The sequence below is a fragment of the Solanum verrucosum genome, unplaced genomic scaffold, assembly GCF_900185275.1.
Source record: "Solanum verrucosum unplaced genomic scaffold, falcon-dt-bn FXZP01000085.1, whole genome shotgun sequence".
NCBI lineage: Eukaryota > Viridiplantae > Streptophyta > Magnoliopsida > Solanales > Solanaceae > Solanum > Solanum verrucosum.
The window spans coordinates 3,444,757-3,469,192 of NW_026019839.1; the positions used below are offsets into that span (position 1 = coordinate 3,444,757).

The window sequence follows — 24,436 nt, forward strand, 5'->3', positions numbered from 1 at the left end:
GCTTACTTGCTTCAGTCGAGTGGTTTATGGCATGAACATTTGGGACATGTCAATTATAAGACCTTGCGAAAACTGATTAGTTTGGAAGTATTGCCTAATTTTGAGTGCAATAAAACACAATGTCAAATATGTGTGGAAGCTAAGTTTGCTAAGCATCCTTATAAATCTGTTGAAAGGAATTCCAATCCTTTAGATTTGATTCACACGAACATTTGTGATATGAAATCAACACCAACGCGTGGTGGGAAAAAGTATTTCATAACTTTTATTGATGATTGCACTAGATATTGTTATGTTTATTTGCTATCAAGTAAGCTTGAAGTAATTGAAGCATTTAGGCAATATAAAACTGAAGTTGAAAATCAGTTGGATAAAAAGATAAAAATGATAAGAAGTGATAGGGGTGGAGAATATGAATCTCCATTTGTGGAAATATGTTTGAAAAATTGAATTATCCATCAAACGACTACCCCTTATTCACCACAATCTAATGAGATTGCCGAAACAAAAAATCAAACTTTGAAGGAAATGATGAATGCCTTACTTATAAGTTCAGGTTTATTACAAAACTTGTGGGGGGAAGCTATCCTTACATCAAATCGAATACTCAATAGAGTGTCCCATAGCAAGACACAATCTATTCCGTATGAAAAATGAAAAGGAAAGAAATCCAACTTGAAATATTTCAGAGTGTGGGGGAGTCTAGCAAAAGTCCAAGTTCCTTTACCCAAAAGGTTGAAAATAGGATCAAAGACTGTGGACTGTGTGTTTATTGGATATGTTGTAAATAGCAAGGCATGTCGATTTTTGGTTCATAAATCTAAACATCCAGATATTCATGACAATACGGTAATTGAATCAGATAATGCTGAATTCTTTGAACACATTAACCGTATAAATCTAGACATGAAGAGTCTAGTGGGGGGGTCCAAACGACCTCAAGATGAACCAAAAGAAAATATACAAAATGAAGAAAATCCAAGGCGTAGTAAGCATCAAAGGACTGCTACTTCCTTTGGATCAGATTTTGTAATATTTCTCATTAATAATGAGCCTCAAACCTTCCAAGAAGCAATGTCCTCTGCGGATTCATCTTTTTGAAAAAAAGTTGTCTATGGTGAGATTGAATCAATCTTGAATAACCATACTTGGGAATTGATTGATCTTCCTCCAGGAAATAAGCCTTTAGGATCAAAATAGATCTTTAAAAGGAAAATGAAGGCTGATGGTACTATTGACAAGTACAAGGCAAGACTTGTAGTCAAAGGCTTCAAACAAAATGAAGGTCTTGATTACTTTGATATATACTCGCCAGTGACAATGATTACATCTATTCGGATGTCGATTGCACTACCAGCAATATATGATCTTGAAATCTATCAAATAGATGTAAAAACAACTTTTCTAAATGGAGAGTTAGAGGAAGAAATTTACACGGAACAACCCGAGGGGTTTGTGGTTCCTAGTAAATAAAGAAAAGTGTGCAAATTTGTGAAGTCACTTTATGGACTGAAACAAGCACCCAAACAGTGGCATGCAAAGTTTGACCAAACAATGTTGGCAAACGGATTTAAGATTAATAAGTGTGACAAATGTGTTTACATTAAAGACACTCAAAATCGTAAGGTCATTGTTTATTTGTATGTGGATGATATGCTAATCATTAGTAGAGACTTAGTTGACATAAATGCTACTAAGCAAATGCTTACTAGTAGATTTGAAATGAAATACCTTGAAGTGGCAGATGTTATATTGGGAATAAAAATTCTTCAAACTCCACAAGGTTTGGCTTTGTCACAGTCTCATTATATTGAAAAGGTACTTGGCAAGTTCAAGTATTTGGAAATCAATATTGTTAAGACTCCAATAGACGTGAGCTTTGCACTTCGAAAGAATAAAGGTGAAAGTGACTCACAATTGGACTATGCGAGAGTGTTGGGAAGTTTGATGTATATCATGAACTATACACGACCAGATATAGCATGTGTTATTAGTAAGTTGAGTCGGTACACGAGCAATCCCAATCAAACTCACTGGATGGCAATGAAGAGAATTTTAGGGTATTTAAAACATACTCAAAATTATGCTTTGCATTATAACAAATATCCAGCAGTAATTGAAGGATATAGTGATGCAAATTGGATCACCGGATCAGATGAAGTAAAATCCACAAGTGAATATGTATTTATTCTTGGTGGTGGAGTAGTCTCTTGGAAATCATCCAAACAAACATGTATTGCTTGCTCCATTATGGAATCTGAATTTATCGCTTTAGATAAAGCCGATGAAGAAGCTGAATGGCTTCTAAATTTCTCGAAAGATATTTCGTAGTGGCCTAAACCATTGGCACATGTATGCATACATTGTGATAGTCAGACTGCAATAGGTAGGGCAGGGAGCATGATGTATGACGGTAAATCTCGTCACATAAGACAGAGACATAATACCGTTAAGGAACTACTCTCTAGTGGAATTATCGCAATTGACTATGTAAGACCAAAAGATAATGTATCGGATCCACTTACAAAAGTCCTAACTAGAGAGGGAGTTGAAAGGTCATCTAAGAGGATGGGTTTAAGGCCTTGGACAAGTCAAGCATGAAGGTAACTCTACCAAGTAGACTGGAGATCCCAAGAGCTAGGTTCAAAGAGAACAAACAAAGTTGTGTTTGATGGTCCAACATTGTCAAATAATCTAACACATTCTCACGATGAAGACAATGTTTAGTAACCAAGGATAAAGCTTGTATTGAAGCTTTTTAATGGTTTCTAAGTTTGGCAAGGCATGACCAAATAGTTTCTCTACAGGAGTAAACATTTAGGAATTACCTATGTGGGAGTGAAGTGGAAGCCGCTTCAAGGAGAATGTTAGTAAAGGCCGATTCTCTAAGCTCTCATGAAACCAGGAAGTGTTCATGGCTAAAACAAACAAAATTGTGAGAACCATAGATGGTAAAAGGCTGGTTGTATGACTTATATTGTCTAGGTGTACATTCAAATTCGACGGTTCAAAGATATCGCATCTACCAATTGATCAAGTGCATCCGATATAAGTTCACTACGAAAAGTTCAAAGGGAAACCCACTTATCCCGATGCAACTAGTCTTTGTTTGTAATCACACACTAGTCCGTGTATATCTATCTTTCATGCTATAGCCATTCCCATTCATGTGGGGGATTGTTGGGTTTATTGTATAATGTGTGAATAGATAATGGTACATAAAATAAAGAATGGTGAATTAAAAATGTGAAAGTGCTGCAAGTATGAATGAACTTATTCCATTCATGAATATTAATGAAAGATGAATGCAACCTTTCATATTTTGATGCACCTTTCATATTTCTAGGCTACCTTTTCACATAGCATGCATGAATCATTATGCTCACCTATAGGCTATAAATATCTGATTCTTTCTCAGATATTGACATAAGTTTTTGACATAAGTTTTTTGAGATAAGTTTTGAAACAAAGTTTACAAAAAAAAAACACTACATAGTAAGAAAAAAAGTTTCTGCTTTTCCAAAATCTTCAAGTGTGATTACATGCCATTGAGTGGTTCACTGGACAACAAATTTGAGGTACCACTATTTGTTTGTCGCGAGTCATTTTATCCTGGGAGGATATATTCCATAACCTTGGGTACTTGAGGGGAATAATTTCCTTAAGGAAACTCTGTGAATTCAGAGGACTTGACTCTTCTTCCTTTCATCTTGTTGATTTTATGTTTATTTCGTTTTCAAAATTTATTTAACTTCATATTATATATTTCATTATTTGTATGAAATTTGGTTGAAGTTATTTGTTGGAAAATAGATTTTGCACTACGATACTTAACAAGTAGTTAACAATATTTTTATTTGAAAAATGTTATAAAATATATTTATATATTAAATTTAACATATTGTTAGTATATAAAATATATTTACATACATGTAAGCAGGGGTTTCAAAGTAATATGAAAAACTGACCGAACCTAACCGAACCGTATAACCGTCCAGAACAATTAGGATGGTCTTTTAAAATTTATGAAATAAACTAAAAAATTCCTGAACCAAACCGAATAACCTTCACATTTTATATATTAACAATATGTTAAATTTAATATATAAATATATTTTATAATAATTTTAAAATATAAATATAACCTAGATTTTATGCCTCTAGTGACTAGACAACTTTGGGAACTATCAAATAAATTCATCGTCGAGAATTGAATATTTTGCTCTTTAGTTAACCTTTACTTAATTAAGTTTAAAATTAAAAGATAGTGTAATAGATATTCTATCAAACAATACGACAAAACCTAGTGTAATGGACACTCTATCAAACAATACGACAAAACCTATGCAAACACTCCTATTTAATGTTTAAGATCAAACAATACGGCAACAAGGATTTAAATTTTTGTCTTGATGAAGAATTAAAGTGTTTCTTCAAGAACATATTTGCGAAAGAAATATTTTAATTGTAGTATATTTTGAGGTGATATTTTAAAAGTAAAATAAAAACAAAAATTAACCGAACAATACCGTACAAATGTTTTTGAAAAATCTATATAAAATAACCAAAAAATTTGGATGACCAAACCATACCATTGACACCCTTACATGTAAGGTTATTCAGTTCGATTCGAAATTTTTTCAATATTTTTCGTAAATTAAGTACAACTAATCATAGGCAAAGGTAAACCCTAGAAGGAGAGGAAACAACACATATAGTTTTAGTTGATGTCAGAATCATCAAAATCATCCTGAAAACGATTGAAAAAGTTGGAGTCAACGACACGGATTTGTTCTTCACTTCCGCCAAATAGACCTTCGCCAAACATGTTGATATTATCTATGTTATCTACGTCAATAGCCATTGTTGATCCTTGTTCTTCCATGTCTGCTAAATAGTCTATTACCATTGGCTTCTTTGTTGATTCTTCACCGATTCTTCTTCTTCTCTCGTCTATTACCATTTGCTTCATTATTGATTCTTCAATCATTCTTCTTCTTCTCTCTGCGGTTGCCATTGGAGCTTTAGGATTATGAAGTAGTAGAATGTAACTTGGGTCTTTTTATCAACTTGTTTACCAAAAATATAAGGGTTCCGTTTTCTAATTGGTTTCCGATTCCTCCGACCTTTTTGTCCTTCGCTAAAACATTCTGTTTTAAACAAAATCGTCTTTTCATCCTTTTTCTTTCGATTATTATTTAATGATTTTAATTATTCACTATAATATAAATCCTAATATTAATATTTACTATAATAAACATAATAAAAATTAAATAAAGAAGATTTTCTTATTATAGTTAAATTCTTACTAAGAATATTTTTCCAATTGAAATAGACTAGGTTTAAAAAATGTCCAAAAAAGGTCCCAAAAAAAGCTTAAAAGTCCAAGAATAGCTTTAAAAATGTCCAAAAAAAAACTCTAAAGGGCTTTATTTTAAATAAAAAAAAACGTCCAAAAATAGCTTAAAAAGTCCCAAAAAAATAGCTATTTTTTTAAAAAAAATTAAGTAATTGAAAAGTCACTTTAGGATTATGATTCTTTTAACTAATTGAACGACTTTGTTAATCTACCTTTTAAGAGTCACCTTAGGATTTGAATTCTTTAAACTAATTAATTAATTGTGAGTTTGATTCTTGGCTTCATTTTTAAAGACAAATTATGATATATAATGCTTTAGTTTATAAAGTCGACTAATGTAAATTTTTTTAATTGTATTTTGGGTGAGTTTTAGCTTAATTTTTTTTACAAATACTTGTGTTATATTATTATGCATATATGTAACATAGTTTATTTTTCATTTACCTTATTGTTTAGACTTTAGAGAGTATTTTCGTGTATTAATACCAATATAATTAATTTTGACTTTATATCCTTCATTAAAAAAATTCACTTTAGACAAAATCATTTTTTCACTATTTTAAAAAATATATATATAATTTAATTATTTTCTAATATTTAGGACTTTATAATCAACTGAAACTTTCGTTATTGAAGAGTTGAGAATATTAGTATTGTACTTGGACTCGAAGACTACTAATTGTGATAATGTCTTTTCTGTGTACAAGGAATATTTTTTAATTGTTTTTTTTAACAAAACTAATTTAGGAATTATTTTTAAACGTGTAAAGTACTAATAATTGTGATGTTAATAATGTCTTTTATTTTCTTTGTGTAGACTTAGGATTAATTTTTTTTAGCAAAGTTGATTTATGAATTAACTTTACCTATAATGTTATTTACCTAGAATTTTTAAAACCAAACCATTTTCAATTGAAAGAGATGAACTTATATCAGTGGATAAAAAACTTACACTGTCAGTTCATTTTCAGAAATATTTATTTCTCTTAATATATTCACTTTTATTAATATTTAAATAATAATAATAATAATAATAATAAGATTATTATATAGTAACTTGAACTCTAAATTCAGTAACTATTGATGATTGTCTCAAATTGCTGTGTTGATGAAGAACAAGGTGAAAATAATGAGGACAAGAAAGTAGTGAAAGAATCTTTATTCCTTCGTATTTCTGGCAACCAAATAAGAATACTAAACAAACTTTTGTAATACTATTTTTGTTATTTTAATTAAAATATAAAAATATTATTATTAAATTAAGAGAAATAATTATTTCTAAAAATGAACAGTGTAATTTTCATGTCTACTTTCAATGGATGGAAGTTAATTTCTTTATAAAATAAGACAATATTTTAATTATTAAAGAACTTTGAGATTAATTTAAGTCCTTGCTTGATATACATAAGAAATTATGATATTTAACATTATACATCAATTAGAGTATTACATTATATTAAAAAAGAATTTTAAATTCTTTTTAAGTAGATATTTTGAAACAAACTTTAAAGTAATCTTCTTACGTACATTCATTAGCATCATTTTAATGTCTTTTATTATTATTATTATTATTATTATTATTATTATTATTATTATTATTATTATTATTATTATTATTATTATTATTATTATTTCTTTTAGTTAGTAGTTTTAAAAATAATATATCCTTTCTTTAAAAGACTTTACAATAGTTATATTATATTATTATGCTCCTATGCATGTAACTATTGTTAAGAGTGTGTTTTCATGCATCAACATCAACATAATTTTGACGTTTGATATCTATATGAAATTTTGTTCACTAAATTTAATTTTACTCCTTAATTGTTAGTGTGATTGTGATAACCTGAAGTAAAGTTGCAAGTCTAACGTTGTATATTAACGATTTGACGCAATAAAAAATGTAATTTTATTTCTCTCAAATTTTGTAACTCTAATTTTTTTTATGAACTTGAAAGATTATTTACTTCGTGTAATTCAATTTTTTTCCTTTCTAGAATTATATAGACAAACACTTCTATAAAAGAAGTTATTATTTCATGATTTAGTGGTACGGCAATTTTTAGGTTGTCATCCTTTGCTTTACAATAATCCTTACTGGTATTGTTAATTTGTTACAAATAGTTATGTCATCTTATTATGCTCATATATAGTGTAATTCGTTTTTTGTCTTTTATGCTATATTTAAAGAGTGTTTTCGTGTATCAATGCTAACATAATATTGACTTTTGATATCAACAGTTTTATGTTAATTTTTTTAAAAAAATTTATAGTTAATAATATAACATATACATAATTTGATCTTTTTTCTATACATTTATTATTAATCAACGCAATACACATGTGCAAAACACGTATACTTGACTAGTTATATTAAAAGCATGAAGGTCCTTAGAATTGTTGTTTGAACTTTTTATCCTTCATTAAAAGACTTTATTTTAGACAAAGTCGTCTTTTCATATTTTCCCCTCAATAATTATTTAATTATTTTAATAATTTTAATTATTCACTATGATATAAATCATAATCCCAATAATGAAAATATTATGGGACTAATCAAAATTTCTAATTTATTTATTAAAAACAGCTACACTTTGAAATATTTATTAAAAAGAATAATATTTTATTTATATAGCAAATAAAAGGTATCCTAATCTAGTTCTTAATTTTCCTAACTGATACCCACGCTTTGAGCTTAATTAAAGATTTACATCACAATCCCATTGATTCGGGTAATCACATTTTTGTCATGTATCTTTTGCGATTTTTTTAGGTTTTAGATATTTGATTTGTTTATATGTTTTTTTTTGTATTCATTTGTTCTATATTAGAATAGTAATCACCGCTTCTAAATCTTCTTATATTTGTTTGATTCTATATAGATTTTGTGTGTTTAGCAATTTCACCATTTTTATTTAGGGCTTTACTAAGGGAAAAACACCAAATTTTCACTCTAATTTATAATTTAAAAAGGACTACAAAAGATATCCCATATAATCATCAATCTTTTGAGGATTTTCCTTCTTTTGATCTATGCATTACTCAAGGATTGTTCGAAAATATAGGCTTTGCGGCTAAAATGGTTGAAGAAAGCAAATCTAAATTTCTACATGATCCTATCCGCATGCAAAATCTTCAGCAAGCTCAAAATAACAATATCATCAAGAGTAAGGACTTCATCGGTCAAAATAAAAATTGTGGGTGTTGAAGAAGTCGAAGAATTTAATGAAGATCAAATTGACGAAGAACAACTTCCCGAACATCAAATTGATAAAGAGGTATTTAACTGTCTTTCACAAAAAATTTATTGAATGTATTGAATGTATTGTCATTGTAGTTATGTATGCGATCACATATTTATTTGAATGAAGTTATAAGTTAAAAATCCAAAATTGTATTCATATTAAGTTTTTCTTCATATTGAATAAATAGAATTTGTATTCATCTTGCACAAACTTAACTTGTATTCATTTTGCATAAATAAAATTTGTATTCATATCAGAATTGTGTTCGTATTAATTTTTGTTTATCAATTGTTTTTCTTTACTCATCATTTGTATGTTTATTAAGAACATTGTATTTCTGTTTTAGTTTGTAGTCATTTTAATAAGTATGCCAAATGAATTTTTTTACAAGTATAATTGTATCCTATTTCTTTCACATTATATTTGTTTTTTTTTCTTTTCAAAATATTGTATAATTCCTCAACATATTGTATTTTTTTCACTATGTGTGCTATTTTGTATTTGTATTCATTCTAATTTTCATGTTGTATCTTGCACGTACACTACATTGATTATTTTAGGTGAAACTTTTGATTGAATACCTGATTGAATATAGCTCGAAGATCAAATTGGAATTGCCTGTCAATTATGTACTTCAACGAGTTTTTTCGATCGGTTATCTCCTACTGGTCCAATTTTGTATTTAAAATCTATCATCATTGATATATATCTCCCTTGTTCCAGCAAAAATGTTGATCAATCCACTTGACTTCTACGAAGAAGCAGGATTATCAATGAAGAATTGAAAGTCGCTAATGGTGTTTGACAAAGAAGGGAGAGAAGAGCCTATTTGGGTCTCCTAATCTACGTAAATGTGAATTTTTATCACTATTTACCTAATTTGAAAGTTTCTATCCCTTGATTTTCTCTATTTTGTTATTTTTTAGTTATATTCTGGTAAGTTAAACCAAAGAAAAATAAAATAAATTAGCCCCATAGCAAATTAAAATATAACTACTTTTAATAAATATTTAAAAAGTAGCTCTAACAAGTCCTATTAAGTGCTAAATGGTGTTGTTTTGAAAATTTTCCTAAAATAATAGCCCAAAATCGTCTATGGGTGAATTTGTATTCCAAAAGGTAAAATCATGCTAACTTTTTTTTAAAAAAAAATAATCTTCAAACTCCTTTTTTGATTTAACACCTTTTCGACTTTAAAAAAAAGAAAAGAAAATCAGTTGTTCATCTAAAATCGAATCCTTCAATATTTTACCTAGCTTCCAATAGTAATCGACTAATTGTGAATGTTTTAGGTTATGTATTTGCAATTGTTTGAGAGAATATTAGCTACGTGCAATTTAATATTTTGAAGGGAAAGGGGTTCAAAACACACTCCAACTATGGACGAAATTGTTGTTACAAATACCAACTTTGAAGGGGTCCTATGACCACCCTTGGACTATTTTAAAGTGGAATATACGCCCTCTTAAAATGTCTCACTCAGATTTTTATTAAAAAGTGATTGACACGCACTGACATGTGTCTATTTCTTATAAATTTTTATTTTAACTCTTTTTTAAAAAAAATTCTTTTAAACTTTTCTTTTCTTCACCATATATTGTATTTCACGTTTTCTTTATTTACTTTTTCCAATTTTGCTACTGTGGCAGTCATGGCCGGCCCTGCCTCTCATTTCCCTTTTTTCTTCTTCATTTCAGTTGTCTTTCAGCTTCTTTTCTTTTTAAATTTTGTTTTTCTTGAGTTAAATTAGAAAATACAATTTTCAGATCGAAAAAGGTAAATTATTGATATCCGAATAAATTCTCCAGCAAAAACTTTAATTTTCAATTGTTATCTCTATTATCAATCATTGTTGTTGAAGAATTTATAATTTTCTCAGTGATAATGATCCATGTACCGATTATTTGATCCTTCTCAAACGATTTTTTCTAATTCAACTAATTTAAATTTATTATTTTGATGGTCAAATTAATTTTTTCACTTATCTTCTTGTAAAATTTATTATAGCTATCACAATTTTTTTAACAAATATAAAAACTAAATTAAAATATAGCCAAAAAAAATTAATTTTAATTTTTTTTCTTTTTTCCGTTCACACTTCTTTCTTTTTATTTTTCTTATTTTTGTTCTAAAGAGTAAAAGAAAACAAAATAAAAATAAGAAATTCAAATAATAATAATAATCAAAGAACTCAAAAGTACTTATCTGAAAAAAATCAAATACATGACTTACAAAAAAATTAAATATCAAAAAAACTAATTTTATTACCTTTGTTACGACATGAGGATATGTGAGCCACTTTTGGAGGTTAAGGAATATATGTTAGCCAATTTTGTAACAATAGAAGATGTGAGCTAATTTTATAACGATAGAAGTATATATGAGCCGTTTTATCATTAAATGACAAAGTTGAGGGTATAAAAGACCTTTTTCTTTAATTAAAGTGGACAACATTAACCTATTGGCGGGAAAAGAGAGCAAAAGTGCCAGTCTTCCAACTCCGAGCAATCTCCCATGGATTCCGACGCCGATTCCGATGGCTCTCACGTATCCTCAACACCACCACGCCACCCTCTTCCACCTCCACAGTTCCCGTCGCGCCGTGCTCTTCTTGCTACTGCCAAATCAAGACCTCAACCCAAAAACACCTCTACCATTTCCTCAAAATTTTCCCGCCCAATGCTAAGACCAAAAATCTCAACCAAAAAACCCAAAAAATTCAAGGACGATATCACCATTCAAACCCAACAAAATCTCTCCGATTTACCAGTCCACATTCACCCAAACGACACCGTTTGTGGTGAACCTCTTCCTTCTGGAAGCTCATGTAATTCGAAATTCGCCTCCTCTTCTAAATCCCAGGAAACCCCAATTCAAAATCCACCTTCCCCACCAAAATTCTCCGATTTGCCATTCCAAATCCACCGTTTGGCAAATACCGTTGTGTCCCATGACAACAGTTCCGGTGAAGTTCTTCCTGCAGGTGGCTTGTGCTTACCGAAATTTGCTTCTTTTTTGAAAACCCGCAAAACTATTCTTAATTTTGAGCCCGTTGAAGCTGGTTCTATTGACCCCCAGTTGGTCCAAGTGAATGAAAAGGAAGCAGTTGATTCGGGTTGTCGGACGAAAGCTGTGAGGAAACATCCTAATTTAATTGGGAGTAATGTGTCGTCTTCGTCTTCATTGCCAGTAAAGAAGGTTAAATGTGCTAATGAAGGTAACTTTGTAAGGCTGAACATAAATGGTTATGGTAAAAAGTTTGCGTCCAAATTCAAAAAAAGGAATTTTAATTCATCAAGTGGTAAAAAGTTCTACAGGAGATGGAAAAAGAAAGTTGGAGTTGAAGGTAAGGAGGGGGGAAATGGCTTGTGTGATGAAGAAGGTTTGGTTGTGGAAGTTAAGGGAAGAGGGGAAAGATTGGGTTTTGATGCAGAGTTGATTGAAGAAGCTGTGATGGGAGTTAGAAATGAGGCGTCGGATGAGAATTTGTTGAGGTTGTTGAAACTTACTTATGGGTATGATTCATTTAGAGATGGGCAGTTGGAGACACTCAAGATGGTGCTTTCAGGGAAATCTACAATGCTGGTTTTGCCAACAGGTGCGGGGAAGTCACTGTGTTATCAGTTGCCGGCAATGGTTTTTCAGGGAGTTACCGTCGTTATTAGCCCCTTGGTTTCCTTGATGATTGATCAGTTAAAGCAGCTGCCCGCTGCAGTTGAGGGTGGTCTTTTGTGTAGCAGTCAGGTTTTTACAAGTATATTTAGTGATTTTGGAGCTGTTAGAGTTAATGGCATTTTAGGTAGTTCCTGACTTAATGTTTTCACTGTTGCAGACACCTGAGGAGGTCTCAGAAACATTTAGGTTACTAGAAGAAGGATCCATAAAGGTAAGCTTTTACTGCCTCCAACGTTGTTTTAGAGTATGCCCAAATGTGTGACCTAACAGCCAGTGAAGTTAGAAAGAAGACCATAGGTGACAGGGTCAAATCCTAGCTGAGGCAAAACTGTTGGGTGATTTCTTCCGACTTTGCCTAAACTTTAGAGGGAAGAGTTACCACATACCTGTACTAGTAGGAGAATACAATTTAACAGTGGATGATCAAAGTAACTTTAGTCCATTCTCACATGTCTGCTTGTTAAGTTTAATGTTTATCTTGGATGATCATATGAAAATTTTATTGAATTCGAGTTTGATGTGTTACATGCTCATTTCCATTCTCTTTGTTGTTTCTTGATTAGCTGTTTTTCAATGTAATACTATAATCAAGATATGATAGCAGGTTTTTGAGGTCATTTTCTTTCTTCTGTCTCCTCCTAAAAATATAATTTGATGCTTATGCTTCAGGTCCTTTTTGTTTCACCAGAGAGGTTTCTCAATTCGGAATTTTTATCCATTTTTTGTAACACTCAAATCTCACTTGTGGTTATTGATGAAGCCCACTGTGTTTCTGAATGGTGAGTCAGAGCTTTCCAAGGTTACATTTTTTTGTCTTGCTTTTGCGTCTTTGTCATCTTTTTCCCTTTTTCTTTTGTTTATTTAAATGTCACTTTTGTATGGTATCAACAATCATGAACATTTTGGTAGGTCACACAATTTTCGGCCTTCATATATGCGGCTTAAAGCATCATTGTTGCGTGACAAACTGAAGGCTCAATGCATACTTGCAATGACAGCAACAGCAACTACTAAAGCTTTGTATCATGTGATGCACGCATTGGATATTCCATCAACTAATCTTATCCAAGTAGTGAAACCAAGGGATAACTTGCAGTTATCTGTATCTTCAAGCGGAAACAGGTAAGTGTTGTATAATCTTTTCCCCTCCCAAACTGAATAGCCTTAAAAAATATAAATGAAAGCTACAAAAATTACTCAATTGGTTTCAGGATGAAAGATCTGATGACCTTGCTGAAGTCTTCCCCCTTTTCAGAGGCTAAAAGCATTATCATTTACTGCAAATTTCAGGTGTTGCCTGCTATTTGTCTGTGATGCTCTCATTTGAAGATTATTTTTTTTCTGTAACTGTATCACATAAGCCACTTAACTTGTGTTGCTTTTTTCCATCCTCAATGTACACAGTCGGAAACTGATTTCATTTGCAAATATCTATGTGACAATAATATCTCAGCAAAGGTTTTGTCTCTGCCTTTTGATTTACTTTTGTAAATAATTTGCACTTACCTGCACCGCCATGTATATCGTTTGACGCCTAACGGGCTAAACAATTAATAGTTTGAATTGATTTTCAGAGTTATCACAGTGGAATTTTCGCAAAAGATAGGAGCCGTACGCAGGAACTGTTTTGTGCAAACAAGATAAGAGTGGTGAGAGAAACAATGCTTATAATCTGTTCATTTTAATTCATAGATAATGAATATTATCCTTTGATATAAAGGAAGCTTCATTAACCTTCATCAATATTTTCTGGAAGGTTGTTGCAACTGTGGCATTCGGCATGGGACTCAATAAGAAGGATATTGAAGCTGTAAGATTTGATCTTGGTTTTCCTATATTCAGCATTTTGTCCATAAATACTTATTCTGCTAGTGGATGGTTTTCGGATCTCAGTTCAACTTAACGTGGGTTCTCTTGTAATTATGAGAAGTGACTAGCTTTTTGCTTTTAATGTGAGATTACTAGTTGCCCACAGTTCCTTCTGATATCCTTCATCACCTGTCATTATATCTGGCTACAAGTGCACTTCAATTGTGTCCGAGTCCTATGCAATTCATACTAAGACTTTCCAAATGCTTCTGTTTCAGGTAATACACTACAGCTTACCAGAAAGCTTGGAAGAGTATGTCCAGGTCGTTATTTATGCTTATGATGGTTGCAATTTCCGTGATACTGACTTCTGCAACTTTTTTGACAATAAGATTAATGCTACCTGTGCAGGAGATTGGCCGTGCTGGACGTGATGGTAGAATCTCTTATTGCCATCTGTTTTTTGATGATGCTTCCTATTTTAAGATTCGCAGTCTTATGTACAGGTGAAAGACACAAAAAAGCTCTGAATATTCGTAGAGTTTGTTTGAGTCTAAAGATTCTAAAGCTTTTGATATTGTTTTTACTCAGTGATGGTGTCGACGAGTATGTGGTGAACAAATTGCTGTGTCAAATTTTCAGTGGCAGCACAAACTCTGCTGGGATAATATGTTCATTAGTTAAAGAGTCTGCTTGTCGTAAATTTGATATGAAAGAAGAGGTACTTGTTCTCTCATTTAAATTGGCATGCTGAGCATCAATTTTGTAATTGCTTCTAATACTAACCGATAACTTACTCTATACCAACCAGAAAACAGTTTGATCTTTTCTGGGTCGAAAGCACTGTTTCAAGACAATATATTTGCAACGCAAAGGCTTGAGCCTCTCTTCATATATCCTTGAGCATAGTCACATACTGAATAGGGCTGCATTTGAGTTTATGACTTGCAATATATTGATGAAACTTTTAATCCTTGAAACAACTTAATGGAACATTGGACATGAAAAGAAGAAAATCCTTGATCCTGAACAACAACACCTTTTTTTTAATGATACTGACCTGTACATGCAGTATTTGGCATTTTGAGTCATTGCTTCAAAAGAGCTAGAACACATCTTCTACTGTTACCGAAACATATAATAATCATCATTAAAAAATTAGTGATAGAAAATAAACTCACTCCATGTGTTGTGTGCATGTCCTGCGTATTTTCCTTCTGATCTTTTGTTGAACCGTGTACACCTTTGCTGTGAAAGTAGGTTCCCATTTTAGTACAATGTGGGATAGTACAGATCAGAACTGAATCTTGTATATTCTCTTATCTTAGTAAGATGCTGAAGAGCTGGTTTTCTCATTCTTCCAGGTAATATTAACAATTTTAACACAATTGGAGCTAGGCGAGGTCCAGTACTTACACTTGCTCCCACAGACGAGTGTAACATGCACTTTGAACTTCCACCAGGTTAGTTAAAGTCAATTTAGCATGATTAAGTGCAGTGGACAGTTGGCTGATTTTTATATTTTGATGGGCAATTTTTACTTTTAATTGCTCTAACTTTTGGGTTTGATTTGAATGTTCTTCCGTGAGGATTAAACCTGCAAGACTAGAATATTGTGAATATAAGAACTAGAAAGACAACTAAAGTGGTTAGCTGCCTCTTTTGCTGTTTTTATTTTGGCTTCTATTTTTTAAAATACGTCATGATCTTAACAACTTATTGCAGACTTCTCCTGCATTGCTAGCTATGAAAGATGCTGTAGTTGCTGCTATTCTGAAGAAGTGAGTAACTTTTTTTGTTTCATATGAGAACAGTTATATGCCCTCACAAATTTATTTTATATCTAATGCTATGCACTTCATGATATTAGCTCTGAGATCAAAGATGGACAGTATATATTTGACATACCAAGTGTAGCTAACAGCATTGGACTGCAAATTGTTGACTTGTCAAACCATTTGCAAACTCTGAAGGTAAGTTCCATATGCAGCTATTATAAGGACAGTGGTTCTTTTATGTGGTCTTTTGTGCATATTAGTGAAAGACTAGACATACAGATGTAAGTTATATGTGAATTTCTGACTTCCTTCTTGCTATTCCAGATTGATATTGGTTGTTCTATGTCATGTTTTGATGGTTTCTCAAGATATTTTTTTTGAGAAAAGGTATTATAAACAAAGGAATGCTCAGGAAGTATTCCAGTAGTACTAACAATCAAAAACACATTAGTGTAGCTGCCCTCCTATGAACTCGTAAGTAATCAAAATAGTAGGGATATCCTCATCTTCATGAGGATATTCATTTTTACACCAAAAATAGAATAAAACCAAACAATTCAGCTTCATCTTCTCCATAGAGCAGCACTTGTTCTCAAAACATCTCTGGTTCCTTTCCAACCAAATAGTCCACTAAATGCAAGCTGGGCAATCTTCCATCTCTCCCAGTGCCCTCAGCCCTGGCTGATTTCCATCCATATTCCAATATGTCAAAGCTTCCTTTATGTTCCCTGGCATAGACTATGCCAACTGATGCCCCTTATGTTGATGAAAATCTGCCAAAGTTTCAGTCTCCCTACATGTAAAAAGAGATGATTTATTGTCTCTGCCTCACATTCACAAAAAGAGCACCTAGAGCACAGCTGGAAGCCCCTCTTCACAAGGTTATCCTGAGTGAGAGCAGCCTGTTTTGCTAAAAGCCAAGTAAAACAGGCCACCTTAACTTTCCATATCATTGTCCATGGCCAGTAGCTTACTTGAGTGTGTGCCCTTTGGAAGTTTCTGTAAGCTGATCCAACTGAGAATCTCCCCTGTTTGTCTAGAAGCGAAAAAAGCTTGTCTTCACTGTTATTGAGATCCTTGCATTGCTCCTGGATGTTTAAAAATTCAACCATCTTATTCACCTCCCAGACATTTAAAGGTCTCCTGAACCTTAAGTTCCAACCCTGATCATCTCTCATCTCTTTGACAGTGGCCACTTTCTGTAGACTCAAGCTGAACAGGTTAGGAAAACTATCTTTGAGTGCAGACTGTCCCACCCAAACTTCCTCCCAAAACAAAGTTATCCATCCGTCTCCTACCTTGATTTTGCACTAGTTTATAAGTTTTGGCCATAAATTTCTGATTGTCCTCCATACTCCAGTGACATATGGTTGCGTTGCTACTTTGAAATGATTTCTTTAATTGCTCGTGGTTTAGAAAAACCCAATCTTTCTTTTCCTATAACCATGACTTATATAAGCATTGGGTTCATGCTTCTCGTTTTTCTTTATTAAGAAAGAAATATTAGCAGTAATCAGCAGTACTGCTTTACTTGACTTGGAACAAACAATCATGCACCAGCCGACTTCTAGTTTATAGTTTTAGGTGAATTCCAGCCACTATGTTGTACTTCAATAAAATACACTTATGTTGAGCCTATGATTCTTTCTTCTGGCGCAGTACTTCTTAAGACTTACCTTCTGAACACTTGGAAGTATTAAAGGAACGGCATAGATTTTATGAAATTTAGTATTTCTGCATTTGTGCATAGCTGGTTAACCATTTGTATGTGCACTTCACATGCCTGCCATTTTTATTTAAATGGTGACATTAACATCAAAATTTGATGCTCTTAAGCAATCTTCAAAAAATTGTCATTCACTTTCTGCTTTCTTTATTTGACACATCCCACAAATAAGTTTTTCTCTTTCCTATCTCAGATTAAGGGGGAAGTCAGATATGAGCTGAAGGATCAAGCTTATAGTTATGTTATCATGGACACCCCAAAGGATATCTGTTCTTTAGCAACGTGGCTTACAAAGTGGTTATCTGAAGTTGAGAGTTGTAAGGTGACTGTCTTCATTAATAACTGCAGTTTGATTCTCTTTCATGTTCCTCAATGGTGCAATTCTTTCTATCGTCTCCCCCTCCCCTTGTGCTGTGTTTCCTCCCTAACCCTTTATCCCAGAGCTGGGTTCAAGATGAAAGGAGGAGGATCTTGTTTAAATGTGATGATGATTTTCGTCATAGGAACAGTTTCATTGAGCTTGCACAGGCTCGTCAGAACAGTTTTAACTCAGTGCCACACCAATTTGTTTTTAAAGCATAGATGGTCGTCCTTCTATAAATTATAATTCGATGTATCAGGATGGTCCCAAACTTGAGATTAGTGTTGATAGAGGGTGACTTTCCATTGACCTCTAGCTTATTGTCCTAAGTCCTTACTAGCCTTTTTGTCCTATTTTTGTCTATATTCTTTTTTGTTATACTTCTTGGCAAGAGAAATCATAGTTATTCTGCCCCCTGTTGAAGTATGATAAAATTAATATCAAAATATATTTCCTCTTAAGTATAACATAAGATAATTGTTGGGTTCTTGATATTGGAGCAAGATATGAATGAGGAATTTACTATACTTAGATAAGAGACTGAGCGCATATCACCCAAAGTTAGATTCACTTTTTTGACTATACAACACGTACTGTACAGATATTGACAGGGCTTTTGATTTATTCATGAAGCGGTCAACTGATTGGCCAATAATTGTGTATGTTAATAGTAACCTAGTTCCTCCGGTGAGTTATTGTTCTTGCAAAATTGATTCTATCGTTTATTGGCTATATTTTTTTACTATTTGGGTGTGGCGGGGATGATGCGAGCCATTATTTTATAGTTTTAAAATTTTAAAACACATTCAATTTAGAGATAACACCTCCGCCTCTATTTCCTTTAGCCCGCTATCTTTTACAATAAATTATCGTGACTTTGCATTAGTCGCTACCTAGACTACATGTGAGTGACCACCAAATGATTCATATAACTCAGGCCAATCCTGAGCAGCAGGCTATCATTGCTACATGTTGAGGGGATTTAATATAGCTTTCTGCTGTTAATGCAATATGTTAGGCATACAAGTTTGTATGACATATAATATTCTTACTTTTATTGTCTCCCAGTCTTGTGATTTCACCTTTTGACGTAGGTAAGGAAGATGGACACAATGTATGATGGTGCTGTATTTGCAGCAGAAGCATGTGACAAAGTGCATGGTTGCTGTGGCCATCAACATACACCTTGCTTGCAAAGGAAGATTACAGAATATTTTGTAAACGGTACTGAAGTTGACGTTCCAAAGAGGATTGGTGGAAGCAGGTGAGAAGCCTATCGAACTTTCTAGACTTTTCCTTTGGCCATACATAGGAAGATGTAACTGCTACTTTTCATGTCGTTGGATGTCTTGGCTACCATGATTTCAGGCATCCAGTACAGTGTCTTATTTTGTGTCATCTTTTATATCATTGAATGGGATCAGAATATTTTTACAAAATTTTCCATTACAGATTTTTAACTAATTCTATCCATCTCTACGCTTTCTTGAGTTTGTCTTTTTCATATACAACATCATTTCTTCTCCCAAAGATGTCAATCTGTAGTGCTAATGCAATCAATTTCTTAATTGCAGCCCATTTTTGACAGCTGATATAAAGGTAATTTTTTTTTTCTCAAATAGTTTTGGCAAGGAGGAAATACAATGCAGTCTTAATGTTTTCATCACTTGTTTCATGGAACAGGTGTTTCTACAGTGCAACTCACATGCCAAATTTACTCCCAGAGCCATTGCAAGGATATTGCATGGTATTGCAAGCCCAGCATTCCCGTCTGCTGTTTGGTCGAGAACTCACTTCTGGTATATCCCCTCTAGAGCTGTATCTTTTAAGAAAAATATGCTCAGATCTTTTTGGTCCTAATATGACCATTTATCATTTACAACACCCATACATGCACAAAGTTCTTTCTTCCTATAGCTGTGGAAAGAAACATGGCTAGATTGCAGACTAGCAAGGGTACTGTCAAAATGATTATTTTCTGTCATCCTAGTCAGTTTGAAACTCATCTGCTATTGAATCAAGGCACTCATGAGTTTCCCAGGAGAATCTTAGTGATATCAATCCACTTATTACCCTCCACCCAACCAGAAGAAAAAAGGACAGAAAGTAGTATAGGCATTTTTCGTTTTCAACAGTTCCTATAAAATTAACCTCGTGTTTAAATTCAACCTCTTCATCCTTGGATATTACATAAGTCATGTTATGCTGAATGGTTTCTCACTTATCTTACTAATATGATCAATCTCCTATGACCCTTAGAAAAATTAGTTTTTTTGGTGTTTTTCTCGCTTTTGACCAAGAGTTCCCTACATAATAATCTCTTGAACCTCTCACTTTTATATTCAAGACCTTCAACCAAGTGTATTCAAGAAGCTCACTGTGCTGTCTGGTTTCAGGGGAAGGTATATGCAAACAGACTTCAAAGCAATAACTGAAGCAGCAAAGGCAGAGCTCATGAAACTTGTAGGGAAGGATGCTCTTTAACGAGGTCATCCCATGTTATGACACATTGAGATTTGACTTAAAATGCTACAAAATGGTGAAATACCATCAGCTATCTAAGATATGCTGTTATAGTTCTCTTGTCTCCTTTGATTGAGCATGAAAGCTACATCCTCTTTCTTTTCTTTTCTTCCAGTGCTTGCTTGAGTAGGAATCCATACAGGTAGCATTTTTCTGCTAGCACTTTTAGGTGATTCACAACATTAAGAACTTCTAATACTTTCCAAAGGAAAATACTTGAAGAATACAAAAGCTGCCCATCAACAATTTCCTGCAATTGATGCAAGTTCTATTTCACAATTGGAGGACTACTGTGAAAGAGCTAAGGAGTAAGGTCTTTGTTTCCATTAGAACAGATCCATTAGTGGCTAGCTAACCTGATCTCTTTCATAAGGCAAGGATACACCTTGCAGATTACCTTCCCGTGTTCAAAGTTGAAGGCTAGTCGATGGTTAGTGGCGGATCTAGGATTTGCACTTGATGGATACATATCTCGAGAATACTGAGTCCAGCTGAACCCATAGCACAAAAGCTGCATCAGCCAGCAACTATTGATGTGATGGCGGCATATTTATTCTTTGACAGTACTGTAGAGCTAGTGCTTGAAGGGATGGGTAAATGATGTATAAAAATTGTGCAAACTTCTTTTGTATTGTATTATTTATTATTTGTATTTATAAAAAGGTGCAGTTCTGGTAAAATAGTATAATGCCTTAGCTGCACTATTCAATATTCATCCACAGTGGAATTCTGTTTCTTTGCAATTTCTTGTCTGACTTGGCTATATGTAATTCCCATCCTTGTGATGATGCTTGTTTCTATTAAGTAAATGATTGGTAGGAATAACTATATATCCCTTTGCTTAGTGCTATTTGCCCAGCACAAATGATTCGAAGTGAATGTGAAACGTGTTCATTTTCTTTTTGGAAAATGATCAAAATTATCCTTGAACTACGTGAAATAGAAAATTTATATTCTTCGTTATATTTTGATCGTTATCTTAATAGATCACAAATATCTTTTAAGAGTTAATAATCCAAAATTTTAGTGATGTGGCTAGCCATATGTGATTAATCCCTCTAAGCGTTGCAACTAGGATGCCCACTAAATGATGAGTCATTAATTCTGACTTGATTTATAACCCAAACCCATAATGGTATACTGTATGTAAGGGTGGCAACGGAACCGGGAGGTTCCGGTTCCGGTTCCGGTCCGTTCCGGTCCGTTACCGGTTCCGTCTCGGTTCCGGATAGTGCCGGTTAATTCCGGACTTGTTCCGGTCCGGGAGGGGTAACGGGACGGAAACTGGGATTTTACCGGTCCGTCCCGGTCCGGTTAGTCCCGGTTCCGTCCCGGTCCGGTCCGGTTCGGAACTTTTTTTTTTTTTTTTTTTTTTAAATCTGAAAATTTAAAAAATAGCCGTTGAGAGCCGTTGGGCAACGGGTTTTGGGCCCCACCAACGGCTCTTTCACCCCATAACCCCCCATTTACACCTCCCTACCCCCCAAACTTCTTAAAACTACATTTTCAACCTTTTTTTTAACTATAAATTCCCCTAATCTTTCATTCTTTTCACTCACAAAAATATCTTATAATCTCTCTACTCTCTAGTCTCTACTCTCTAAATTCTCTTATTCTCGACTTCTCGTTAAAATTACGAATTTGAACTTTGGAAATTGGAGCTTCAAAATTCAACTTTCAATTTTCGCCTTCCGGTCATACACGTCTACTTTTTTAAGTAGACGTTTGGTACATTCGTTCCAACTTCCAACTCACTTTTCATTTAGTTATTTATTTGTTTACATTTAATTATTTATTTTGTGAGTAATTAATCTCTAGTCTCTACTTATTTAGTTGTTTATTTGTTTAAAACTTTGCTAATCATTTTCGTATTATATATAATTTGCTCACTTTTTATATTTTGAATATGGATTTTGGAAAAAACATTATTGAAAAGGGTAAAACAACCATAGTTAATTCGTTCACTAATTTATCTAGCTCAAAATCCAAGAAAAATAAAAAAACCGGTAGTACTTCTCAATCTAAAACTAAAAAAACTTCTCAATTAAGAATAAATACGGATGATTATACGCATGTTGATGAAACTGTTTTTAATATTGATAGTAATAGTGGATTAGATCCTTATCATGAACATTTACAAAGAAGATTTGGTAATTTTGAAGAGGAATTACCTGAAGATGATGAACATGATGTTAATGATTATGTTGATAGTTTTGATAATAATGTTGATGAATATGATGATGATGAAACTGAGCCACCGTCGGCTACTAGTCCCCCTCCCAATCCCTCTTCCCCGGCTCCCGCTCCCTTTCGTTGTCCTGCTCCCATTCCCCCCGTGCATCCTAGGACTAAGGTAGAACGCGCTAAAAAATCAGTTGTGTGGCAATTTATGACTCAGAATGAAGATAAAACACAAGCTATTTGTAATAAATGTAAACATAGAATGAATCATAAAACTGTAGGAAAACAGGGTGGGACGGGACATTTGAGTAATCATTTAATGTCATGTTGTAAAAATGAATTTTTGCATGCTAAAGCTGTAGCCGAAGCTAAAAAAAATGGTACCACCCTTCCTGAAAATGTAGGAGTAGATGGCTCTAATATGGTCCAAACACAATTAAATCCTTCTAATGTTTCTGGTTCTAGTATACAACGGTCATATAGTAGAGAAAAAGATCTTGAAGAATTAGCTAAAATGATTGTTGTTATGGGTTTGCCATTTAGTTTTGCTGAAAATCCCGGTTTTATTCATTATATTCAAATTGTGTATAATCCACATTTTAAAGGTTTTACTAGAAATACAATTAAAAAGGCTATCTTTGATTATCAAGCTCAACATTTTCAATATCTTCGTTGTTTATTTTATTATAACAATTGTAAAATAGCTATTACTTCTGATATGGGCCATAGTGTAAATGGTAATGATTATTTCACAATTACTGCGCATTGGATTGATGAAAATTGGACTTTGCAAAAAAGAATTTTAGGTTATAAATGTTGTGAAATGCATAAAACCGGTAGTTATATAGCTCAAACAATTATAGATGTTTTGCAAAACTATGGAATTTGTGATAAAATAAGTAGTGTCACATTAGATAATGCTTCTAATAATAGTAATGCTGTTGAAATACTAAAACCGTCTCTTTGCCCTATTTATATTGATGGTTTTCATATTAGGTGTGCTGCACACATATATAATTTGATTGTTAGAGATGGTATAGCAATATATGACGATGGTTGCACAAAAGTTGAAACTGCATGTCATTTTATTTTTAAATGTCAAGTTAAGTCTAGACGTAGAGATTTTGAAAATCGTTGTCGTGAATTTAATCTTCCACCTAGAAAAATTCCAAAATCAGTGTGTACAAGATGGAATTCTTTATTTGAAATGCTTGAAGTTGCTTATGAATATAGGAAACCTTTACAAATGGTTTGGAATGCTCATAATTCAAATATGACATATAGACTTGATGATAATGATTGGAATGACATAAAAGAACTTATAGAATTCTTAAAAGTTTTTTATTTAACTACAAAAAAAATATCTGCACTTTATTATCCAACTATTTGCTCTGTTTTACCTAATATTTGTGCTATTTCTAATAAATTTTATAAATTTAAAAATAAACCAAGATTTGAACAATCTGTTAAGAAAATGATTGAAAAATTTAAAAAATATTTTATTCCTATTCCTCAAATTTATTTAACTGCTTGTTTGTTAAACCCACATTACAAAGATGAAGGTGCAGCACGAATGGTTGATAAAATATATTTTAATTTGGGTATTGATAGTGAAGATGATGAAACACCTAGTTGTCAAGATGTTAAAGATAGTATAAAAATTGAAGCTAGAAAATTGTATGACTTGTATAATAATTCTAATATAAGGAATGTAGTACATAACGAAGAGCCTCAAAGTTCTAGGAGTAGATATAATAATGAAGATGAAATTGATGATAT

General features: G+C 32.8%; 1 protein-coding gene across 1 annotated transcript; it reads left to right on the forward strand.

Moving 5' to 3' along the window:
* The first annotated feature begins 11,075 nt into the window (after positions 1 to 11,075).
* LOC125815625 (ATP-dependent DNA helicase Q-like 5) lies at positions 11,076 to 20,848 on the forward strand. The gene is made up of 19 exons (XM_049495148.1): positions 11,076 to 12,348; positions 12,437 to 12,490; positions 12,949 to 13,058; positions 13,189 to 13,401; positions 13,491 to 13,569; positions 13,684 to 13,737; positions 13,854 to 13,928; positions 14,036 to 14,089; positions 14,367 to 14,411; positions 14,500 to 14,594; positions 14,680 to 14,809; positions 15,453 to 15,551; positions 15,814 to 15,869; positions 15,959 to 16,061; positions 17,786 to 17,914; positions 19,048 to 19,217; positions 19,528 to 19,552; positions 19,637 to 19,752; positions 20,350 to 20,848. Exons 1-19 carry the CDS (start codon positions 11,119 to 11,121, stop codon positions 20,435 to 20,437), a joined length of 2,925 nt encoding a protein of 974 aa, XP_049351105.1. The 5' UTR covers positions 11,076 to 11,118; the 3' UTR covers positions 20,438 to 20,848.
* Positions 20,849 to 24,436: the final 3,588 nt, after the last annotated feature.